General features: G+C 40.4%; 1 protein-coding gene across 9 annotated transcripts in view; it reads left to right on the top strand.

Annotated features, from left to right (window-relative positions):
* LOC126353879 (cyclic GMP-AMP synthase-like receptor) overlaps positions 1-22,531 on the top strand; it is a 324,472-nt gene that overhangs the window by 265,547 nt on the left and 36,394 nt on the right. For 8 of the 9 annotated variants that reach the window (XM_050003074.1, XM_050003077.1, XM_050003079.1 and 5 more), the window contains 2 exons: positions 17,669-17,794; positions 22,289-22,414. In XM_050003074.1, coding sequence (XP_049859031.1) covers positions 17,669-17,794; positions 22,289-22,414 — 252 coding nt within the window. The remainder of the gene's footprint in view (positions 1-17,668; positions 17,795-22,288; positions 22,415-22,531) is intronic. The other variant, XM_050003078.1, reaches the window with a different exon arrangement.

Raw genomic sequence — 22,531 nt, 5'->3', positions numbered from 1 at the left:
TCAAATTTTACAATTTTGTTTTGTTCGCTGACAACTCCTACAGAATGATGAAAGGAAAATTATTTATTGCTTAATTTTCTTTTTTGTTGTTCATGTAGTAAAATTACTGCATGAATCATGACATTATAGCTTATTACTTCTTTGCTAGCAACTGTATTCATGACTCATTTTACAGATTGTATTCATGTAACCACTTACTGTAAGTGCAAATTTATATCATTGTACAATACACAGTTCAGGATATATGATGTCAGAAACAATGAGGTGCATGAAAAGCTGCTGCATCATGCATGATGTTTAAATTTATTCCCTCTTTGTTACTAACTCCATCTGCAACAAAATTTTGCAGACAGTATCCACATATGCCTCTGAATGTACCTAAGAAATGATATCACTGTTGTTGTTGTGAGATACGATGTAATAAACATTGACCACAAGACCAGACACTGTGTGGTGCAGACCTGGATGCACAGCTATAACTAAATAACTAGGCAGCACCAGGTTTCTCCACTAGTTGTTAAATATAATATTTTCCTGCATACCTCCAAACATTTTTCTGCACTATAATGTCCATGACTGGTGAATGTAATTAATTATGTTTATAAGTGATCATCCAGGTAGCACAGCTTCCACACCTTCTCTCCTATGATTTTCATCTAAATAACATTCCTCTATAAGACTTTTTATTTTTAAAATCCCTTACAGCCAATAATAAATTCAGTCTCTGATCACCATTCTGCAGCTGCCACATGTCTTTACATATAGACTCTATTTACTTTTCTTCCTCTATTCCCTTCATGTAAAGAATTTGAAACTCTCTCTCTTCCCTTTCCTTTCCATAGTTATTCGCCTTTGGTGGCAGCTGTGTCAGGCACCAGCTACATTATTCTCTGCACCTCTAATAAATCTCATACTACAATTAAATTGTTGGAAGAACAGGGCCCATCTCATAAGCCTGTTATTCACCAGTTTGCATTGTTGCAGATAGCTCAAGGCTTTGTAATTGGTAAATATCAATTCCTTTCTTCCCTCCGAACATACTCTAAATTTCTGAGCCCCAAATGTTACTGCTAATAATTCTTTCTCGGAGGTCCCATTCATTAACTCATGCTTAGACAGCATTCTTCTTGCAAATGCAGCTAACAATTCTTTCTCAGAGGTCCCATTCATTAACTCATGCTCAGTCAGCATTCTTCTTGCAAATACAGTTGTTCTGTGTTCTATCTCCCCATTTACCATCTTTTCTTGGAATAAAACTGATCCTACCCCATAATCTGACAGATGAGTTGCAATGCAAAACGGTAAAGTCATATCTGGATAGAAAAGTATATTTCTGTTACTAAAGCTATTTTTTGTAGCCTCAAATTCCTCATCGCATTCAATTGTTCATCTCCAAGTCACATTCTTCTTCAATAATTTACATAAATGAGTTGAATTTAAACTGTAATCATTCATTTATCTTATGTAAACAGAGCACAGTTCAATGAAACATGCTAATTATTCCCTATTCCTAGGTGTCTTACATTCTTCAGTGCCTCTGGTCTTTTCTTTATTCAGGTAAATCCCTTCAGGATTCAGCTGATGTCCTACGAAAGTTAACTCTGCCTGGAAAAATTGATGCTTACTGAACTTAAGAGTCATACCCCCTTTATGAATTGCTTTGAACACATCTTCTAGCAGCTTACAATACTTGTCCCATGTGCTACCGGTAATGAAGATATCATGACATACACCGTCAACCTCTTCATCAATTCACTACCAAGGACATGACTTAAATATTTGACAAACACAGCTTCTCATTCTAATAATTTCCGGGTATGCAGCCGGATCCCGTCGACATTCTGCCACGATATTTCGGCCCAGAGACGTCCGGCCATCATCAGGTGAGTACACAACTACTGAAGAGCCCAGGTGCAGTCGCGGTATTTATACCGATTCTCGCGCACGTGTTGACATGCGCGGCATAGCCGAGTTGTACGTGCTGCCCTCGGTGGTGAAAGTAAACGATCATCTAGTCATTGAGTATCGAATGACGCTGTCTATTCCGCTGTGAATGTATAATTTTAATAACAGGATTCCAAGTTTTATCCAGTTGAAAGCCGTTGTCACGATTTATAAGATTATCGGCAAGACGTATTTCCACTGATTCCTTGATTACGGAATCCCAAAATCCGGAAACCGGAGCTAAAATTTTTGTTCCATTTACATCTGAAGATTGCAGCAAGATGTTCTTCCCTTAGCTGGGACTGGATTGACGGTGTATCTTGGGCCAAGGCAGACTGGGCTCACAGGAACAGTACGAACAGGCAAAGTGCGAAGTTTAGCCAACTCGTAACACGAAAGCCGCAAGAAGCTATCTCTGGACGATCCGTGGTGAACCTTACGGAGAAATCGTTTGACGATGCGACGATGTCAGTGCTTGCGAAAGGTTTAAACTTCGCCCCTACTCCTGTTTCACTGCCTTTAACGGATTTCATCAGTTCCATTGAGGAAGCTATTAGACGTCTCCCTGCGGATAATGCAGACGAAATTCGACGTGAATCTTGCCGAACATTGTTGAAATGTGCGCCACAACGGAGTAACATCTCGCCAGCTGAAAGAGCTGCTCTCCGCAGCCTCAGAGAAGATACTAGCACAGTCGTACTGCCTGCGGACAAGGGTAACGCCACAGTTCTTCTGACAAGGGAAGCCTACAACGAGAAGATATATTGTCAGCTAAATGATTCCACGTACCGCAGAATTGAAAAGGACCCAACAAGCCGAATATCAAGGAAAACTGCTACCCTTCTGAACGACTGTTCTCTACCTGAACAAATTATCAAGAGATTGAGACCACAGAATGCAGTACCACCAAGACTCTACGGTCTTCCCAAGATACACAAGGATGGTGCCCCACTACGATTAATAGTGAGTAATATTGGTGCTGCCACCTATTCTACAGCAAAATATCTGGCCTCACTACTAAAGCCGTATGTGGGTAAGTGTTGCCACCATATACGTAATTCCGATGATTTTGTCAGTCGCTTGAAGGAAGTTAAGCTTAACAGCTCGGATTTATTAGTCAGCTTTGATGTGGTCTCACTATTTACCAAAGTGCCTTTAATGGAATCGTTACATCTTATTGGTAACTTATTCAGTGCAGAAATGACGGCCTTGTTTGAACATATACTCTCCTCAACGTACTTTCTATTCAATGACGAATTCTTTGAACAAACAGACGGCGTCGCCATGGGGAGCCCTTTGTCCCCTGTGGTAGCTAATCTCTTTATGGAGGACTTTGAGGAGAAAGCACTTGAGTCTGCTGTCTTAAAGCCTACGGTCTTCTGGCGGTACGTAGATGATACTTTTGTTGTATGGCCTCATGGCAGACAGGAACTGGAGAAATTCCTTCATCATTTAAACTCTTTACATGAGAACATCAAATTCACGATGGAGATTGAAAAAGATGGCACTTTACCATTTCTAGACGTGCTAGTATGCCGTAAAAATGATGGGTCATTAGGACGTTCTGTGTACAGGAAACCGACTCACACAGATCTGTATCTCCAGGCGTCAAGCTGCCACCACCCAGCACAAACAGCCGGTGTTCTCAGTACCTTAATACATCGAGCGCATATAATATCGGACGATGAAAACCTCCACGCAGAATTAGAACACTTGGAGAAGGTTTTTAAAGAGAATGGCTACACTTCACGCCAAATAAGAAAGGCCATGCGCAACTGTCATAACAAGAAGCAGCGCACTGAGGACGCTGATGACGACTTTAAATCAACTGCGTTTCTTCCATACGCCGGGAATGTGTCGTCGAAAATAGGCCGATTACTGAAGAAGAATAAAATCAAGGTTATCTTCCGTCCACCAGCAAAGAACCGGGCCCTGGTTGGATCCGTTAAAGACGATTTACAACTGAAGAAAGCAGGCGTCTACAAAATTCCCTGTGAATGTGGCTCTGCATATATTGGCCAGACGACAAGAACTGTCCATGAACGATGTACAGAACATGAAAGATACACCCGTCTGCGGCAACCGTCAAAATCGGCAGTAGCAGAGCACTGTATTTCATTGGGACATTCAATGGAATACAATGGAACAAAAATTTTAGCTCCGGTTTCCGGATTTTGGGATTCCGTAATCAAGGAATCAGTGGAAATACGTCTTGCCGATAATCTTATAAATCGTGACAACGGCTTTCAACTGGATAAAACTTGGAATCCTGTTATTAAAATTATACATTCACAGCGGAATAGACAGCGTCATTCGATACTCAATGACTAGATGATCTTTTACTTTCACCACCGAGGGCAGCACGTACAACTCGGCTATGCCGCGCATGTCAACACGTGCGCGAGAATCGGTATAAATACCGCGACTGCACCTGGGCTCTTCAGTAGTTGTGTACTCACCTGATGATGGCCGGACGTCTCTGGGCCGAAATATCGTGGCAGAATGTCGACGGGATCCGGCTGCATACCCGGAAATTATTAGAAGAACAAATACGCCGGGAAAATTTCAGAAGTCACAGCTTCTCATATTGATATTCCAAATAGTACTACTATTAACATGTAGGTTCTCCCTTCAAACAAAAAGGCTGTACATTTTCTAAGTTTTTTAGCCAATAGTATTTGTCAAAATCCTAAGGTACAGTCTTCACTAGACATGAGTATTACATAATTGAAACTCTGCTGCAGATTGGTCATGTTTTTAGGCTGATCATTCTCCTTAACTATTACTTAATTTAGTCTTCTTGCATCTAATACAGTTCTTACACATCTGTTTTTCATTTTAACAATTAATATGGGATTACAGTATTCTGCCCACTTCTATTGCATTCCAGTCAAACATTTTCTTTATTTGGGCTCTTATTGCCTCTTTATCTGCCACAGCATTAGAAAGTGGTTTTGTCTTTGTCACTTCATGTGGTGTCACTCTCAAAGAATACTAAAAGTAAACAACCTTGCCAGGTCTATTTGAAAACACATGCCTATATCCAGGTAACAAATCAGTAAGTTGTGTCCCCTGTTTCCCATTAAATGACTAGGTGTATATTTACTCTGTCACACAGTCTTTTCCACTCTTCTCATCTTCTTTCTATAAGTAAGCCTTTGCCTCTACCCCTGTTAATTCTCTTTTAAAATGAGTTCTTTTCTTGTACCCTCCAGCATCAAATTCTGCTACGCCATCTCTTATTGTGATTCTTCAAACGTACTTGCACAAAATCCATGCCCAAATTTTGTATCCACTCGATTTTCAAATTTATCATTAAGTTTTGATTCCTAATCCTCCATTGGCTCAGATTTCATAGTCTCTGTTCTGCAGTACAACTCTCCAACTATCTCAGGTTTTATACACTCAATTTCTGAGTCTATGTTCCCTATCTTGGAATCCATCTTTTCTAATTTCTTCTGAAATTTATTGCAAAAAGGCAGAAAATTGACTTCCTGGCACCCAGCCTATTTCTTCTTGTATTCTACTATAACTTGTACCAGCCCCTACTTCTGACTCACAATTACTTTCTGCCTTTCTGCTTCATTAACCATGGGTGATTATCAAAAATACTAATAGGAACTATTCACCTGCTGCTGTTACTTATCTTAAATAACTTGCTTGAAGCTATGGGGCAAAGTACTGCAAAACATGACTTCAGGAATCACCATCTGTGGTGAGGAGATGCTACAGAAACACTACGGACATGTTGTTTATGGTGAGACAGAGGCACTTTTGGATCCTGCAGCCCAGATACAACACAGCACGTACAGCAACACGGAGACAGTTGGGGTGCTGCAGCATCACTTGGTCATGGAACATGAAGGCAGCAGCACACCAAAGAAACATTGACACTCAGACAGTGATGTGGTATATGAATGCCATGGCACAGCACAGATACAGCAACATTGGGAGGCAACACTGTGGTCAATAGTGGCCTGCTACAACTGCAGCATAGACTGGTGGCAACATGAACACGCAACAGAGCAGTTCTGAAAACTCTCATAAACATGCGGTGACTTGAACTTCAAGCATAAACTGTGTCACAGAACATAGTGATATGAAAGTGACATACACACTGGAGCACCATCTATACTGTAGCCTCTATCACAGTACAGTTGTGCACAACAATAATGATTAAACTGCAACTACTGCTGCTGTTTCACTGAACATAACACTGAGCCCCCACACTGACTGTTTAAAAGGCTAAACAGTTACTGGGACACCCAGTCCCAAAATATATTATGAAATAGATTGAGAATAATAATCCAATTCCAGACAAGCCCTAACTGCTACATTGTGTGCAGGCGAGTGCATGACCTGTTAGATGGCTCATCTGCACAGGAGTTTGGTTGTGCACCATTGCTTTGAGCTCTATACTAATTCAATAAATAATGTCAGCCTATGAACAGTCAAAGCAAGAAACTTCCTGGCAGATTAAAACTGTGTGGTGGACCGAGACTTGAACTCGGGACCTTTGCCTTTTGCGGGCAAGTGCTCTACCAATTGAGCTTCCCAAGCACGACTCACGCCCCACCTTCACAGCTTTACTTCTGCCAGTACCTCGTCTCCTACCTTCCATACTTTACAGAAGCTCTCCTGCAAACCCTGCAGAACTAGCACTCCTGAAAGAAAGAATATTGTGGAGACTTGGCTTAGCCACAGCCTGGAGGATGTTTCCAGAATGAGATTTTCACTCTGTAGCGGAGTGTGCACTGATATGAAACTTCCTGGCAGATTAAAGCTGTGTGCCAGACTGAGACTTGAACTCAGGACCTTTGCCTTTCGCGTGCAAGTGCTCTATCAACTAAGCTACCCAAGCACGACTCACGCCCCGTCTTCACAGCTTTACTTTTGCCAGTACCTCATCTCCTACCTTCCAAACTTTACAGAAGCTCTCCTGAGAACCTTGCAGAACTAGCACTCCTGTAAGAAAGGATATTGCAGAGATATGGCTTAGCCACAGCCTGGAGTATGTTTCCAGAATGAGATTTTCACTCTGCAGCAGAGTGTGTGCTGATATGAAACTTCCTATTTTCATGTGGCATTTTCTCCCCTTTCCTCCAATAACCATGCTTTTCATTTTCTTCTTGTTAATCTTCATTCCATATTCTTCTAATTTTGTGTTTAAATCATCTAACATTTGTTCCATCTCTGTTGCACTCTCTGCCATCACAACCATGTCATCTGCAAATCTTATACACTCCACTCTCTGACCCCCTGCAGTCAACTCCATGTTTCCTTAGTTTGTCCCATCTGACACTGTCAAAAGCCTTCTCAAGACCAGTGAACACAACATACGCCTTCCTTTTCTTCTCCATGTACCTTTCCCCTATCACTCTCAGTAGCCGAATGGCATCTCTAGTTCCCATTCCCCACCTGAAACCAAATTGTTCATCTCCTGTTATGCAATTCAGCTTTCCATATAGCCTACTCTTGAGCGTCCTCAGTAAGACTTTGGGTGCATGCGACATCAGGCTCACTGTTCTATGTTCCTCACACTGTTTGCTCTCCTTTTTTTTCTATAGGTATTAAGATACTTCCTGTAAAGTCCTTTGGCCATTTTCCTGTTATGTATATTTGATTACACAATTCAGTCCACTCCCTTTTCCCTTCTTTCTCCAATGACTTTAACAGTTCCACAGTCAGATGCAAATTCAGTTTTATTTCAATCAAAACATGTTCCCTCAGTTGGTGACCATACTGAGGCTAATGTTCACAATTAATAAATGATTTTTTTGTAAAGTAGTGCAAGCAAAGAGTTCCTAAACATACAGTGTTTCACTTTTGCAAGGACATGCTAATGTTGATTAATTTCCCACAGTTATTGGGTTCACACAGTATAATATAGTAAAAAAATTATCATAAACAACATGTCTAAACTTGAATAACATAATTAATATGGTGGGTGAAGACTTTATAGGACTTTTTATTTGCTTTCTGTATTTTTTGTGTTCCTTAGTGAATATATAATTTAGGTGCAGACACATTCAGAATCCCACTGTGTCTGCATGCAGTCTGCTAATACTTCGCCATGCAGTACATTTAATGATGTGGGATTTCCTGGAAGCCTTAGCCTTCACACTTCATGATAATGTATGCTAATAGACCCACAGCGTGTAGCATCTTGATGGGCTGGATGGCACAGTGGAAACAGTGTTGACAGTAAAGAATGACTTTATCTCTAACACATGATGCATCGCAGCTGAGGTAGGGAAACATGCCTCCCTCTGTTGTCCCTGTCTGTCACTGATGCATGCACAGCGCCTTCCATCATGGACGCTGAGCTGGTGCCCTGCTATATTGGCAGTAGGTCCCCTTGACTTCTCCAGTGTCACCATGGCAGTGCATGGAAATGGCTGTTCACGGGATTCAACTTGTTGCTATCTGGCAGCAGTTGGATGGTGGTTGGCAATGAGGTACCAAGTTCCACTAAGAACTCAGCATTAGCAGCAGCAAGCTGGGACAACAGGTCAGCAGTGCTGTGGCATCAACTCCTGTGGAGAACTTAGTGCTGATGGTGGCCGGTGCAATCCAGCTTCAAACCCATGGCTGCTGCTGGCAATGCCGAGTTGTCTCACTGTCCACTGTAGCTGTGACCTTTTGGTGGTACTGCTAGACTCTGGCAGTAAGAATTGCCCACTTCCTTAAAATTCAGACATATTTATATGCCTCTGACATGCATTTGTTTCACTAAAACCCAGCACCTAACCATATCACCCAGAACAAGAAACTTTCTCTGGAGTCATTAATGCCATGTGATGCAGTTTTCCACTGAGCACAGCTATCCTCATTTCTGAGTTGCCTTATTTGTATGTTATTCTGACCCACTTGTCACCATACTGTGGCTACCTGCCTGCGGCTGCTAATGCAGTACTTCACAGAAGCCTCCTTACAACTTTGTATAACTTTTGCTAAAGATTTATTACTTTTACCCAGAGGCTGTTTAGTAACATTACAATTCTGATAGCTTACACAAAGAGCACAGTTGAACTGGAGAGAGTGGTTGTATGGACTGTACAGTGTTGGTAGTTCACAAGCTATGTTCAAAATATTGAGCACAGTAACAGGAGAACAGCCCACATAATTCAGCTTGCAGGAAGTGATCCTGTGTGGAAGGGTCCCAGTGCAGGTAATCAGCTCAGGTTATTATAGCACAGCACTTGACACAGCCTGTGGCAATCACATTAGTAGGCGTAGATAGGTTAATTGTTGTGTGGCAAGCTCGTTAATGATGCAAAATTATTGTGCTATTTACATTGAACAGGTGTTTTTTGTGATGTAGCAATCAATATGTTTATTTTGTCACTATTCCCCAGCGTTTTTTAAAAGACAGTCATTTGCAAACAGAACAGGTTGACACATGGAAATGCTATGCTGTTTCATTGTGTTTCATTCCATGAAGTTATATGATTATAATTTCTTCAAGTTATAATTGGAACTGACAGACTTTTATGTATCCTAGAGAGATTTTTCCTAGTGGCTGAGCTTCCCCACATTAATTGAGGCTTCAATTACAAATTGAAGTTTGCATTGTATGCTATAATCAGCATCAATTTGCTTGCACCGATACTTGACACACATACAGCATAGAAAGCTTTTGAAAACTTTGTTTCAGGAACTTTCACACTCCAGATACATCTGAAGAAGTTCCTTTGTACATATATTCATAAAGCCTAAGCTTCAGTAAGTCACTTCAATAATTTGTTGACAAAACTCAGTGTTGTAATGTTCTGTTGCAGAAGCAGGGAAAATTGTAAATTTGTGTCATACATGACTCTTTATCAATTATTATTTTATTATTATCTGGTAATCAAATACATTGATGTCCACTGCTGCTGCTGCTGCTATCTCCAGCCATAAACAAAATTCTGGTATTATCAGCAGTTATTTTTTCTTCAGTGTAGTAATGTACATCATAAATAGAAAGAAGGAGTGGTGGACATCTTAGAACAGACCACTGTGTCATACCACCCTTAATCAACAATTTACTCAATAGCTGTGTTGTTCTAAAGCAACTGTCTTTGATCTGATTATGGGTTATTACTGTTATTATTGTATCCTGCCAGTCTTCTAGGTAATGCATTTTCTGTGGGTTTGGGTACCTCTCTGCACTTTTTTGACTAATTCAGGAATGATAATGTTATGGTCAAAATAATGTTTAAAGCTTTTGACAGATCCATAAAAATACCAGAAGCATGTTCTTTTGTTAGTTTTTAATAACTTTCTCTTAAAGAGGCATACCGATATAAAATGGGATTTGCTACAGCCACAAACATTTTTTCATTCAGTAACACAACTTGTTCTCTAAGTCCTATCATGGTGGAGAGCCTTCAGGAATGTGGAACAAACTATGTTACATACTGAATAGCCTTGTAGTCTACAATAAAAAGACCTTTAAACAATGTCTGGTGTTGGAAGGCATGGAAGTTGAATGTGCACCAGAGGGTATGGACCTGTATACCCACTAGGGGTCTCTGTTCTCTGGCGCATGCCTGCGCCATGTTCCTCATTGTGTGAGTGCACCACTCTCCATACCACATGAAGTCCACGGCCAGTCATGTTTCCCACAGACATGTATTTAGGCAGCCGCGCGGCACTACCCCAGCAGTCTGGTACTTGCCATAGTTCATGTGTGCATCTTGACTGTACTGCATTCGGATCCATGACTTGAGGTACATACTGTCATTGTTTAGAGTGTTCCTGCATTGTTGTTCTTCTCTCACTGTGTTTATCACCTCAGTTCTTGCTTGCTTGCCTCATGCTGCGTTCTGGTCAGTTGTAGTGTCTGTTGTCCCTTACTTGTTCGTCTGTCCTGTCTGTTAGTTGTTTAGCGATATCTCCAGTGGCTTCCCCGCCTGGCGGCTTTGTGTCTCCATTCTCTGGCATGCACCACTCACCAGCTGCTCATGGCTATAACACAATGTACAGAAAAAGACACTAAGTTTGACCATCGGCAGATAATTAATTGCATTTTCTTTCTTTATCTGTTTTTAAGATTTTTGTGAAATGAACCGTTTTGTTGAATGACAGTCAGAAGCTCTTTCAAGATATTTGTTTTTTAATAACCTTGAAGATGAAGTTACTAGGCACAAATAAATACCAACACTAATTTCTTGTGTAATGATTATCACTTTTATTGAGGAATGAAAAGCAATATACATACAGTACATGCAAACAATAAATCAGACAATGAATAATTGACACTTGTAGGGAATGTCTATCAAACTTGATCTTTTACTCCCAATAGTCTCCCCCCCTTTCCCTCATAACGTGTGGAACACCCAGGGTATAGTAGTACTTGAACCTATATTGTCACCAGCTCTTGTGCAGACTGTTGGTTGCGGCACTGGTCTGGTCGTAGATGTGGACAAAAGTGTGGCTGACGGTTAGCAGCTCTGCATTGACCCAGTTGTTGAGATCTGCATGGGTGTGTCAGGGTGTTGCATAGCTGTGTTTGTCAGGGTGTTGCATAGCATCAGTGTATATCATAACATGGGAGCAGTCCACTAATGCTTTGTGTATGGAAGTCAGATGTTCACCATGACAAAGTAGGAGGCCATTGGATCTTTGTGACATGTTCCCAAAGTTGCTGTACAAGTAGTGGTAGTCCTGTGTGGTCTGGCAATGGTATAGGTGTGGCATAGTCAGCCAGAATCCAGAGTGGCTTCTCATAAACCATTTCAGCCAGCAATGGAGCAATATGAGATTTATAAGCTCCTAATAGGAACAGAGAAAGTGCTGCTGTCTTTAAAGTTCAGTGCCACAGTTCAACTATTCCGAGGTCAGCAGGACTTGTAATGTGGTGGCATTGTAAACTGTACATTTTACACAATTCATTGAATTGCAATCGTCTTGGCAGATATGTCTATAGCTAGTATATATTCTGCCCATCTTGTGCTTTTGCCAGCTACTGTAAAAAGATACTTGTAACCTTCTGGAGACAGCAGAGGGCCCAAAGTGTCAATTTTCATGTGACCAAACCTTCTTGGAGACACAAAGAAAGACCTGATACCTGATACCTGCATGAATCTGTCAGCCCATCTTGAATCGCAGGTACAGAAGAAGCATACAAGCCCATGACTGAGCAATTTTTTATTATTTTTTATTTATTTATTTATTTATTTATTGTTTTTTTGACTGCCACACAAAATGGTTGGTCAATAATTTAGTTGTGGCATCTGTTCCTGGTTGTATCAGGTTGGTGACACTGTTGAATGCCACTTTTCATGTATGCCTTTAGATTCCATTGTGAGAAATAACACCATATTTTAGAATGTCCACCTGGCACCAAGACTTGCTCAATCTCAGTCCTTTGTAAGGACTGTAGAAGGTTTAGTAAAAGTTGCAGTTGTTGATCTGACACTTGGACCAAATGACATCATTGTAGTTCTAAACATTAACTGCAAATGGGAGAAAAGTAGTCAGTTATTATGTTTTCTGCATCTTTCAAAATTGTTCAGATGGCTCTAAGCACTATGAAACTGAGGTCATCAGTCACCTAGACTTAGAACTACTTAAACCTAACTAATCTAAGGAGATCACACACACCAATGCCTGAGGCAGGATTTGAACCTGTGACCGTAGCAGCGGCGTGGTTCCAGACTGAAGAGCCTAGAACCACTCGACCACAGTGGCCGGCCCTGCATCTTTAATGTGACACATGTCCATGGTAAACTGATTAATAAATTCAATGCGCCTGGCTGTCAAGGGGAACACTCATGAAAGACTGACACAGCTGGCTTGTGGTCTGTACAGATCATCATTGATGAGGATGATTTGAGGCTGAAAGTGCCTCACTTCCTCATATAGTGCAAGCAGCTCTCTGTCATAAGCATTCCATTTCCTTTGCCACAGCCATAATTTTTTTGAAAAAGAAAACTTAAATAGCTGTCAATGATTGTTGTCTTTTTCCTGTAGAGTGACACCAATTGCACTATCACTGGCATGATGACCAATATTTATGTGGTACACGGTGTGTGAGCAGCACTGCTTCTGTGAGGCTCACCTGTAGATAACAGAAAGCCTTCTCAATTTCTGGAGTGCACTTGAGGATTTGTTTGCCCTTGTTGTTGTGATTCAAAAGTGGATGTGTTGCCGGTGCTTGAATGGAAGCTGTTGCCAGAAGGTTATGACAATAAAAATTCAACATGCCCAGAAAATGTGTCCATTATTTGTAATCTTTTGGCTTTGGAAGGTCATGTAAAACAGCTAACTTCTCATATAGCAGGTAGATACCATGGGCTGAGACCTTATGGGTGAGGAAGGTTACTTCACTCCTGCCTGTGACACATTTATCTTTGTTTGACTTAATGCCATGGCTATAAGAGGTGTGATCAAAAAGTAATGGGACTTTTTTAATTTCACAGGCTTTATACATCTGATTTTCAAAAATTTTTCATCTTGTTAGACAATTTCCAGGTGTACATCTGCACATTCAGCTGTTCTGAAAACTTTCTAAAAGATGCACCAAAGAAATAGCATTTCATTGTGCTTGAGCATAGAATAAAGTGCAGCACCACATTTGAAATGTTGACTGGGGCTTTTGGAATATCTGCTATGACTAAGACAAGGGTTTACAAGTGGTATAAACATTTCAACGAGGGTCAAGAAGATGTTAAAGATGAGTACTACCCTGGATGCCCTAGCACATCAATGTCTGACAACAATGTGGATGAAATAAAGAGAATGGTACTGGAAAATCACCAAATCACCATTAGAGAGGTTGCTGATGATGTTGGCATATCCTTTGGCTCATGCTAAGTAATTTTTTCAGATGCTTTGGGCATGAAACTTGTAGCAGGAAAGTTTGTTCTGAGATTGTTGAATTTTGACCAAAAACAAAGTTGCATATACATTACTCAGGACTTGTTGAATGAAGTTGACAGTGATCCAGAACTTCTAAACAAGGTTATAACAGATGACAAAACCGGTGTGTATGGGTATAATGTTTAAACCAGTGCCCAGTCTTCCCAAAGCAAACTGTCTGAACAGCCAAAACAAAAAATGTATCTGACTAGTTCAGTCATATGTGAAGTTTATTCTCACTGTTTCCTCGATAGTGCATCATGAGTTCCTGCCTTATGGTTGTTCAGTCAATATGGAATACTAGCTGGAAGTTATGCATTGTTTGTGTCAAGAAATTTACAGAAAATGACCAGAATTGTGGCAAAATCATTTGTGGAAATTTCATCATGATAATGCTTCTGCTCATACCTCAATGCTTGTTCATGACTTTTGGGAAAAAAAAACCAGAAATATTATGTTGTCTCAGCCACACTGTTGTGCAGCCATGGCCCATTGCAACACTTTTCTATTTTTGAGGCTGAAGAGAACTATAATGGACACTGTTTTGCCACCATTGATGATATAAAAACATAATCAGCTGCAAGAGCTGAACACCCTAAAAAGTGACTTTCAGAAGTGCCTCCAATATTGGATAAAGTGGTGGCACATATGCTTTATATCTGAGGGGTATTATTATGAAGAGAACAAAGTTGATGTTGATAATAAATAAAGATTCTTTAAGAAAAATAAAAGTTGCTCTTACTTTTTGATCACACTTCTCATGTTCCATGTCGTTCTTCACGAATGTGCCTGTCATGTAACTGAGTGCTAGACAAGGATACCAGGATATTATCTATATATATTACAGTAAATGTCAGTACCCATACAACTTTGTCAATGAAACTTTGTGAAGTTTGAGCAGCGATATGTAGTCCAAATAGCATGAAGAAGAATTCAAAAAGACAGAAAGGAGTACTCATTGCTTGCTTTGATACATGACTAGGTGCTACCAGAATTTGATTATAAGCCTTTCAGCAATCCAAAACAGTGAAAATATCTGCATCTGCCAAAAACACTTGTGAAATCTTGGCTATTAGGTGTGAGATAACTATGTGGAACAGTTCTAGGATTCAATCCATTGCATCACTGCAGAAGCACATGAGCCATCTTTCTTATGGACCAGGTGCAGGAGAGATGCCCACAGACTGTCAGAATGGTGTATAAATCTCAACTGAAGAATTTCATCAAAGATTGCTTCAGTCTCTGTAAGGCGCTCTGGTATAATCTGTTAGGTGCTCTGGTCCAATCCCACAGTTGTGTCGTGAATCAGGTGGATTTCACGTGTATTTACTTTATGGTACTGTGCTTAATACCAAAGTGTTGTGTCAATCTCTGTGGCTCCAATGAAAACTAAACAGAATGCACAATGTTAGTGCCATGAGAGAACTGTGTACTTATTTTGTTGACTCTTCTCGGCTTGCTATCAGCAGAAGAACTCTGAGTTCCAATTACTTTGTGTCAGTCAGTACCATTTGTTAGACATATGTCTGTCGTCCATGGTAAGTATGGCATGTGGAAAGTTGACCCAGTGCTGTAGTTACTGCTCTTATGGAAGAAACATCAACACTGCTGCTGTCATTGTGAGAGAGGATCAACAAATTACCTTAAGGTCACTTTCTGAAATACTGAACATTTCACTGGGTGCCACCCACATGCTGCTGACAGAAAAATTGCACATGATACATTTTTGTACACGATGGGTTCCAAGACTGTTGAGTCCCCAACAAAAGGACATTCGCATGCTGGTCTGCATGTTGATGTTAGAGGAAGTGTGGAAATCTCCTTCATCATCAACCACCAAAAAAGCAAGAGTGGTTGCTTCCACTGGGAAGTTATGGTCATCTCATTCTTTGATATTAATGGAATGGTTTATCAGCATGTTGTGCCTGCACTCACATCAGTTACTGGAGAATACTACAGGGATTATAATGCGTGGCCTCATATTGCCAATGTTGTTGTTGAATGTCTCACAAAAATCAACGTGAAGTGCATCCCTCACCCTCCCTATAGTCTGGATTTGGCGCTATGTGACTTTTTTCTATTCATTAACATGAAGGAACACCTTTGTGTGAGGCATTATCAATCATCTGAAGCAGTGGTGAAGACCATGGAGGTGATTTTGAAGGACCTCTCAAAAAATGGTTTTCAGCATGTATTTGAAGACTGGTAGAAATGCTGAGACAAGTGCATTACATTTGTGGGAGACTACTTTGAGAAGGACTATCAGAATTATGAGGATGAGTAAAGGTAAGATGTCAAAAAAATTATGATCATTCTTTATTGAACAGCCCTCATACACTGGAGGTAGTACTGGATGAGTCATCTGAGAAAGTGCTGTACTGTTATAGACAGCATATTTGACACTGTGCTTCTGTCTGTTATTAAAATTAATTTACAATAAGCTTTTCATGCTCAGTGTGGTAATCCACCATGCACAATTCACCATGTCACTAAAAAATAGTAATTTTCTTGACAATGCTGCCTTGTAGCAGAATATTATAATCTTATACTGATGTGGTAGGAATACCTTATAGACACATTGCTGATCCAAAGCATTATGATGACTCCCCAAACATATAATCAGGTCAAATACAAATGGAAAATCATTATATTCATGATACAGGTGCAAATGGGTAAAATAGCTAACATAAGCAGTTTTACGAAATGCAGATTGTTATGGCCTGATGCATAGGTACAAGCATCTTGGAAATGGTCACGTGTTCACTTTCTACTACCATTCACAATAAAATGCCAGACCTTTAGACCATTGCTGAAAAGCAGTGATGCATACATAATACTAGAGCAAGAAATTCGATAAAAACTTTAATTTTATAGCAGTGACGTTTTTAGGGAAAATTTAAGCGTATATTCAAAGGCTAGGTTAATGGGAAATAGAGGTGGTGTATTTGTTACAATACACAAGAAGTGCAAATCCACTGAAGTAGGTACTGAAACTGCAAAAGGTATTTTTTGAGCAAGACTCAGTGTAAGGAGAGAGTTAGCTCCCTCTGTCAAACACCAGACTCGACACCTGATGCAACAGAAAACTTTCGTAATGCCATGGTGTAAGTTTTATCTGAAAAGCAATATGAATCAGTACATTACCCACTAGAAGGATTTCATTAGCAGTCACAGGCTGGAAGCCATCCATGTGATGAGATGTAAGACAGCATAAACAGAGAGATAAGTGAGATGTGTAGCAAAGGCAGCCACTAACATCAGAAAACAGTATAGCCCAGCAATAGCCACTGCAGTGACAAAGACAATTCATTACACCAGGGCTGGTCTCTATTATATACAAGATGGCTAGCCATGAGTTCTAGAGAAAGAAATATGCTACAGAGTGGTATGAATAGTACTGTATTCTGAGGAAAGGGAGATTTGTCATTGCCTCATCATAAGGTCATCTTCTTTGTATCATTGCTGAGTTCTGCAACACTACCATGATGCCAGGGCCACTCCTAGCCCTGGGACAACACAGCATCATTGGCACCTGCTGTGGGTTGGAGCCCAGGCTGCCCCCACCACATTCAGCAGTAAGTTCCTAGTGGGACTTCGCACCCGAGAGCTACCACCCTGCCCACATCACTTGCTTTTCCCAGCAGTGAGATCCGAGGAGGACTCAGTGTAAATAAAAATAAAATAATAAAGTGCCACAGTGACAGCTGCCATCTTACGCCTGCCCAGGAGCAGTGGGTCAAATCCCAAGCAGTGCAGTCTCCATGTGCCCCATGGTGGACATGCATGGACCAGAGTGGGCCTCACAGAGAGGCCACTGTCATCACCAAGAGAAGCAATATCTGCCGAAGCTAATTAAGATGTTATTTGTTGTCAACAGTGCTACAACTCGGGCCACTTATCAGGGTCGTGTCAGCAACACTGATGTCACTGAAGCCTACAGCAGAGGATATGTCACCCCTATAGTTCGACATCCAAGCCACAGCATGCCGTACCAGCATTTGGGGTGAGTCAGACTTATTTTTTCATGTGGCAACAGTAATGAAGTTGACGTATAGGGGTTCTGATTATGCAGAAGTTATTTTTGTAAAATCAGAGGAACTAGCAGGTTTATCTCAATTTTAATGGGATGTGAGGGATGTATAGCTAGTGCCTGGTCTTTGTACATCATGCAGTTTCCTTGGGCATTCTGCCCAGTTTACCATATCAGTGGTGGTAATTTGTTTCACTTGTAATCATTTGGGACACACAGCCAGGTAGTGTTAAGTGTCCAGGTGGCTCATGATTGCAAGCAAAGGAAATAGGTGAGTTCTAGTAGTGGTACTACTGAATTTTTATTTTTCATGTTGTGATAATTATTATTGTAAAATGAATAGTGAAGAGTCAAGACATAACGTATCACCAGTGATCGATCTACAGAATTGTTAGTACATCACATGGCTCATTTTAGGGAGGATGAGGTAACTTCATGTAACAGTTTGCCAGAGATAGGTAAAACATGACAAAGTTTAGGAGTGGCTCCAGATTTTGTGAACCTGGTTCCTTGCTTTTCTGGTAGAGTGTCTAAGGATGTCTTAGCATTCTTAGATGCTCTCAGGTCATCAGCTGACATAGGGGGTTTGTTAGATAGTCAATTATTGCAGCTTGCTAGGTTATGTTTTGTGGGTGAACCAAAATCATTTGTGTGTTGTTCAAAAGCATTGTTTCAGGCGAGTATGTTCAAGGAGCTTAAACAATGACCGGAGTGAAAATGACCTTTCCTATCCATTATTGAAGCTGCCATTTGCTCAAAAAGGGGTATATTATCCAGAAACAAAAATCTTTGATCATTTGCCCAACAACATAAAGTGTCTGGCAGGTAGCAGATCAAGTTTTAAATCTAGCTCAAAATCATTCCTTATGGGCAACTCCTTCTATTCCATGGATGAGTTTATGTTTCAAAACTGGACAAAAAAAGTTCTAAATGTAGTTGCATTTGTAGAACTAAAAAGTTCACTAATATTAATATTAGCACTATTTATGTGTGTGTATATATATATTGTATATATATATTGTTCCACATCATATCAATAAAATTATTGGGAAAATGATCTATGGAACATGACATAACTAAAAAAAATAAAAAAACAAGGTACAGGAAACATAATAGTGCACAGATTTTCTTGTGAACAGTTAGGTGTGGTGACTAGGAGGTGTAATGAAAAGATTGAGGATTTCACAGATAGAATTCACAAGTTGATTGTATATACACATGAATTATTGCAGAACAAAGAGGTGAATAAAGTGATTTTGCAAGAAGCCAAGCAGCAAGCATTGGCACTGGAAATATTGAGGAGGGTGTGCTCGAGGCACCTAAAAATCTTGAAGCTGCAGGGAGACTAGCATTGGAGTACGAACACATTGACATATGTAGGGGATAAGGGGTCAGTGGGATGTATTTGCTTCTAATGCAAAGTATTTTAATTGCATTTGTACGTGGTATGTGTAGAGGCAATATTTTGTGCCCTGGAGGAATAAGGTGAATAATATGGACTACAGTGGAGGTATAGCAGGGGTGATATGAGTCATGGATGAGGAGGGAGGAAAGGACCCGTTAAACTTAAGAGGGAACCCCAGCCACTGCCAAGAGTTCCCCATAAAATTGAGAATAATATAAGATTTTGTTGCACACAGGATTCCATGTGTCAGTGGTGACAAGAGAGTTAATGGGAAGGAGGCATTGCAACCCGTTATATTACAAGTTGCTTGAAATAGGGGATAGTGATATACTACCATCAGGCTCAGTGATAGTGAATTTTTAATTGAGGGACAGCCAAATTTAAACAGAGTGTAGGAGTGGTGTTTCATGAAAGCAAGGGCTACATCATGATCTGCAACAACATGCCATAATTAACTCTTAACAATGCATATCAGAACTCAATGGGAAAACATTACAGCTGAGGGAGACTGTTGTCAATGTTGATTTGTCATGAAGACCATCTATTGTACAGGGCAGTTTAGTTGAACTGCAAAGAATGACATTAAGTCTTAGCAAGACTGTGTGTATAGTGGCACAGGAAAGTTGCAATGGCTCATATGGAAGCAAACTTACCAGTTAATGTTTTATGTACAGTGGAACTAAAAGGAGCTAATAAGTCAAAGTATTGTACACTTATAAGTGAGGGATTGAAGTAACATAGCACCCATCAACACAGATAATTCTAGCACCTAACAAGTTAGTGAAAGGAACATTGTTGGCCATCTTAGAAATTCTGGATGAAGAAGATTGCTGCACATGAAGTGTGAGCCATAAGAGGGTGCAGGATGCTGACTTGACTGCATTTCATGCAATGTTGAAGTATTTAAAATGAACAGAGAGAGCACAAATGCAGGTGTTATTATGGGAATTCTGAGATCGGTTTTTTCTACAAGTTTGTTTCCTGCGACTCCAATAACTCAGCACAGAATTTTGACAGCGAATGAAGCATCAGTATATTGGAGATCTTACAGAATACCTTGATCATTGCAACAAGTCTTGGAGGAATTTATAAATCAAAATTTGTGTGATAGGATAATAGAGGAAAGTGGCAGCCTCTAGGAGGGGGGAGGGAGGTTGTGGGAGAATTGTAACTGTACCCAAGGTAGAAGTATTGGTTGTATTGCAATTATCGACATGTAAATAACAAAACCATAACAAATGGTTACATGATTTTGAATATCACAGAAACAATAGATAATTTTGGACAATGCCAGTACTTCTCTACGATGGATTTGCAAAGTGGGTACCACCAAGTAGAAGTTGATACAGAGGATAGACCAAATACTGGATTTTCTGCACCAAGGGGATGCTACCAATGTAGAAGGATGCCTTTTGGTTGAAAAGTGTGCCAGAAACATTCCAATGGTTATTGGATGGGGTACTGAAAGGATGAAAACCATTTGACTATCTGGTGTATCTCAGAGATGTAATTATATTTTCAAGGAATTTGCATGAACATAGGAAGCAATTAAGGTAAGTGTTTAACAGTTATGGCAGCTCATTTAACATGGAGTACAGAAAGAAGTCACAAAAAGTCACTAAATAATAGTAACTTTTTTGACTACCCTGGCTTGTAAAAGAATGTTACAATCATTTGCTAATATGGTAGGAAAACCTTGTAGACAAACTGCTAATCCAAAGAATTATGAGAGCTGCTCAGTATGGTACTGAATGCCATCTAGTGGCACTGTGTGCACATTACACAATGACAAAAGTATAGAAGCAGGTCAGAGACAAATGGGAAATCATTATTTTCAAGATATAGGCTGAAAATTCACTAACATAAGCAATTTCCATAATTTGCTAGTTGTTATGGCATGTTGACTTGGAACAAGCATCTTGGAAAAGGTCAGGTGTTCACATTCTACTATCATTTACAATAAAATTCCAGAGTTTCATACCCCTGCTGAAAAGTGGTAATAATACTAGATTGAGAAAACTGGTTAAAACTTTAATTTGATAGCAGTGATATTTTTTGGGAAAATTTAAGAGACAGGCTAATGGGAAATGGAGGTGGTATATTTGTTGCAGTACACATGAAATGTAAGTCTATTGAAATAGATATTGAAACCGTAAAATGGATTTTTTGGGCAAGACTCAGTATAACGAGTGTGCATAAAACTGCAATTAGCACATTCTGTTGAACACCAGACTCACCTCCTGATGCAGCTAAAATTTTCTGTAATGCCATGGTTTAAGTTTTAGCTGAATCAGTACGTTAGCCACAAGAAGGATTACATTAGTTGCCATAGGTTGGGAACTGTCCATGTCGTGACACATAGGACTATAAAAAGACAGGTAACTGAATAGGATAAACAGACAGGTAAATGAGATGCATAGTAAGTGGAGCCACTCACAACAAACCACAGGATATTACAGCAATAGTTGCAGCAACAATCGAGGTGAATCGCTACACCAGGGATGATCTCTGTTATGAATGACATGACTAGCCTAAAGGTTAAGAGAAACATTTGTGCCACAGAAAGGTATGAATAGTGTTGTATTTTAAGACAAGGGAGATTTGTCATTGACTCATTATCCAGCCATCTTCTCCGTATTGCTGCCGAGTTCTGCAGCACTACCACAATGCCAGGGCCACACCTAGCTCTGAGACAACACAGCATCATCAGCACCAACCGTGGGTTGGAGCCCAGGCTGCCCCCACTGTCTTCAGCAGTAAGTTCCTGGTGGGACTTAGCACCCGAGAGCTACCACCCTGCCCACATCACTTGCTTTTGCGAGCAGTGAGATCCGAGGAGGACTCAGTGTAAATAAAATAATAAAGTGCCACAGTGACAGCTGCCATCTGATGCCTGCCCAGGAGCAGTGGGCCAAGTCCTGAGCAGAGCAGTGGATGCACATGGACCAGAGTAGGCCACCCAGAGAGGCCACCATAATCACCAAGAGAAGCAGTGCAGCAGCTCACTGAAACATTAAGCAATATCTGCGGAAGCTAATTAAGATGTTGTTTGTTGTCAACAGTGTTACTACTCTAACTGCTAACCAGGGTCATGTCAGTGATGCTGATGTCACTGAAGTCTACAGAGAAGGATATGTCACCCCCATAGTCCGTCATCCAAGCCACAGCATGCAGCACCAGAATTTGAGGTGAGTGGGACATATTTTTTCATGTGGTGATAGTAATGGGGTTGTAGTATAAGTGTTATGTTTATGCAGAAGTTACTTTTGTAAAACCAGAGGAACTAGCAGGTTTATTTCAATTTG

This window comes from Schistocerca gregaria, chromosome 3 (genome assembly GCF_023897955.1).
Source record: "Schistocerca gregaria isolate iqSchGreg1 chromosome 3, iqSchGreg1.2, whole genome shotgun sequence".
Lineage (NCBI taxonomy): Eukaryota > Metazoa > Arthropoda > Insecta > Orthoptera > Acrididae > Schistocerca > Schistocerca gregaria.
The sequence above is the reverse complement of the archived record's forward strand: the minus strand, read 5'-3'. Positions and strand labels throughout refer to the sequence as shown.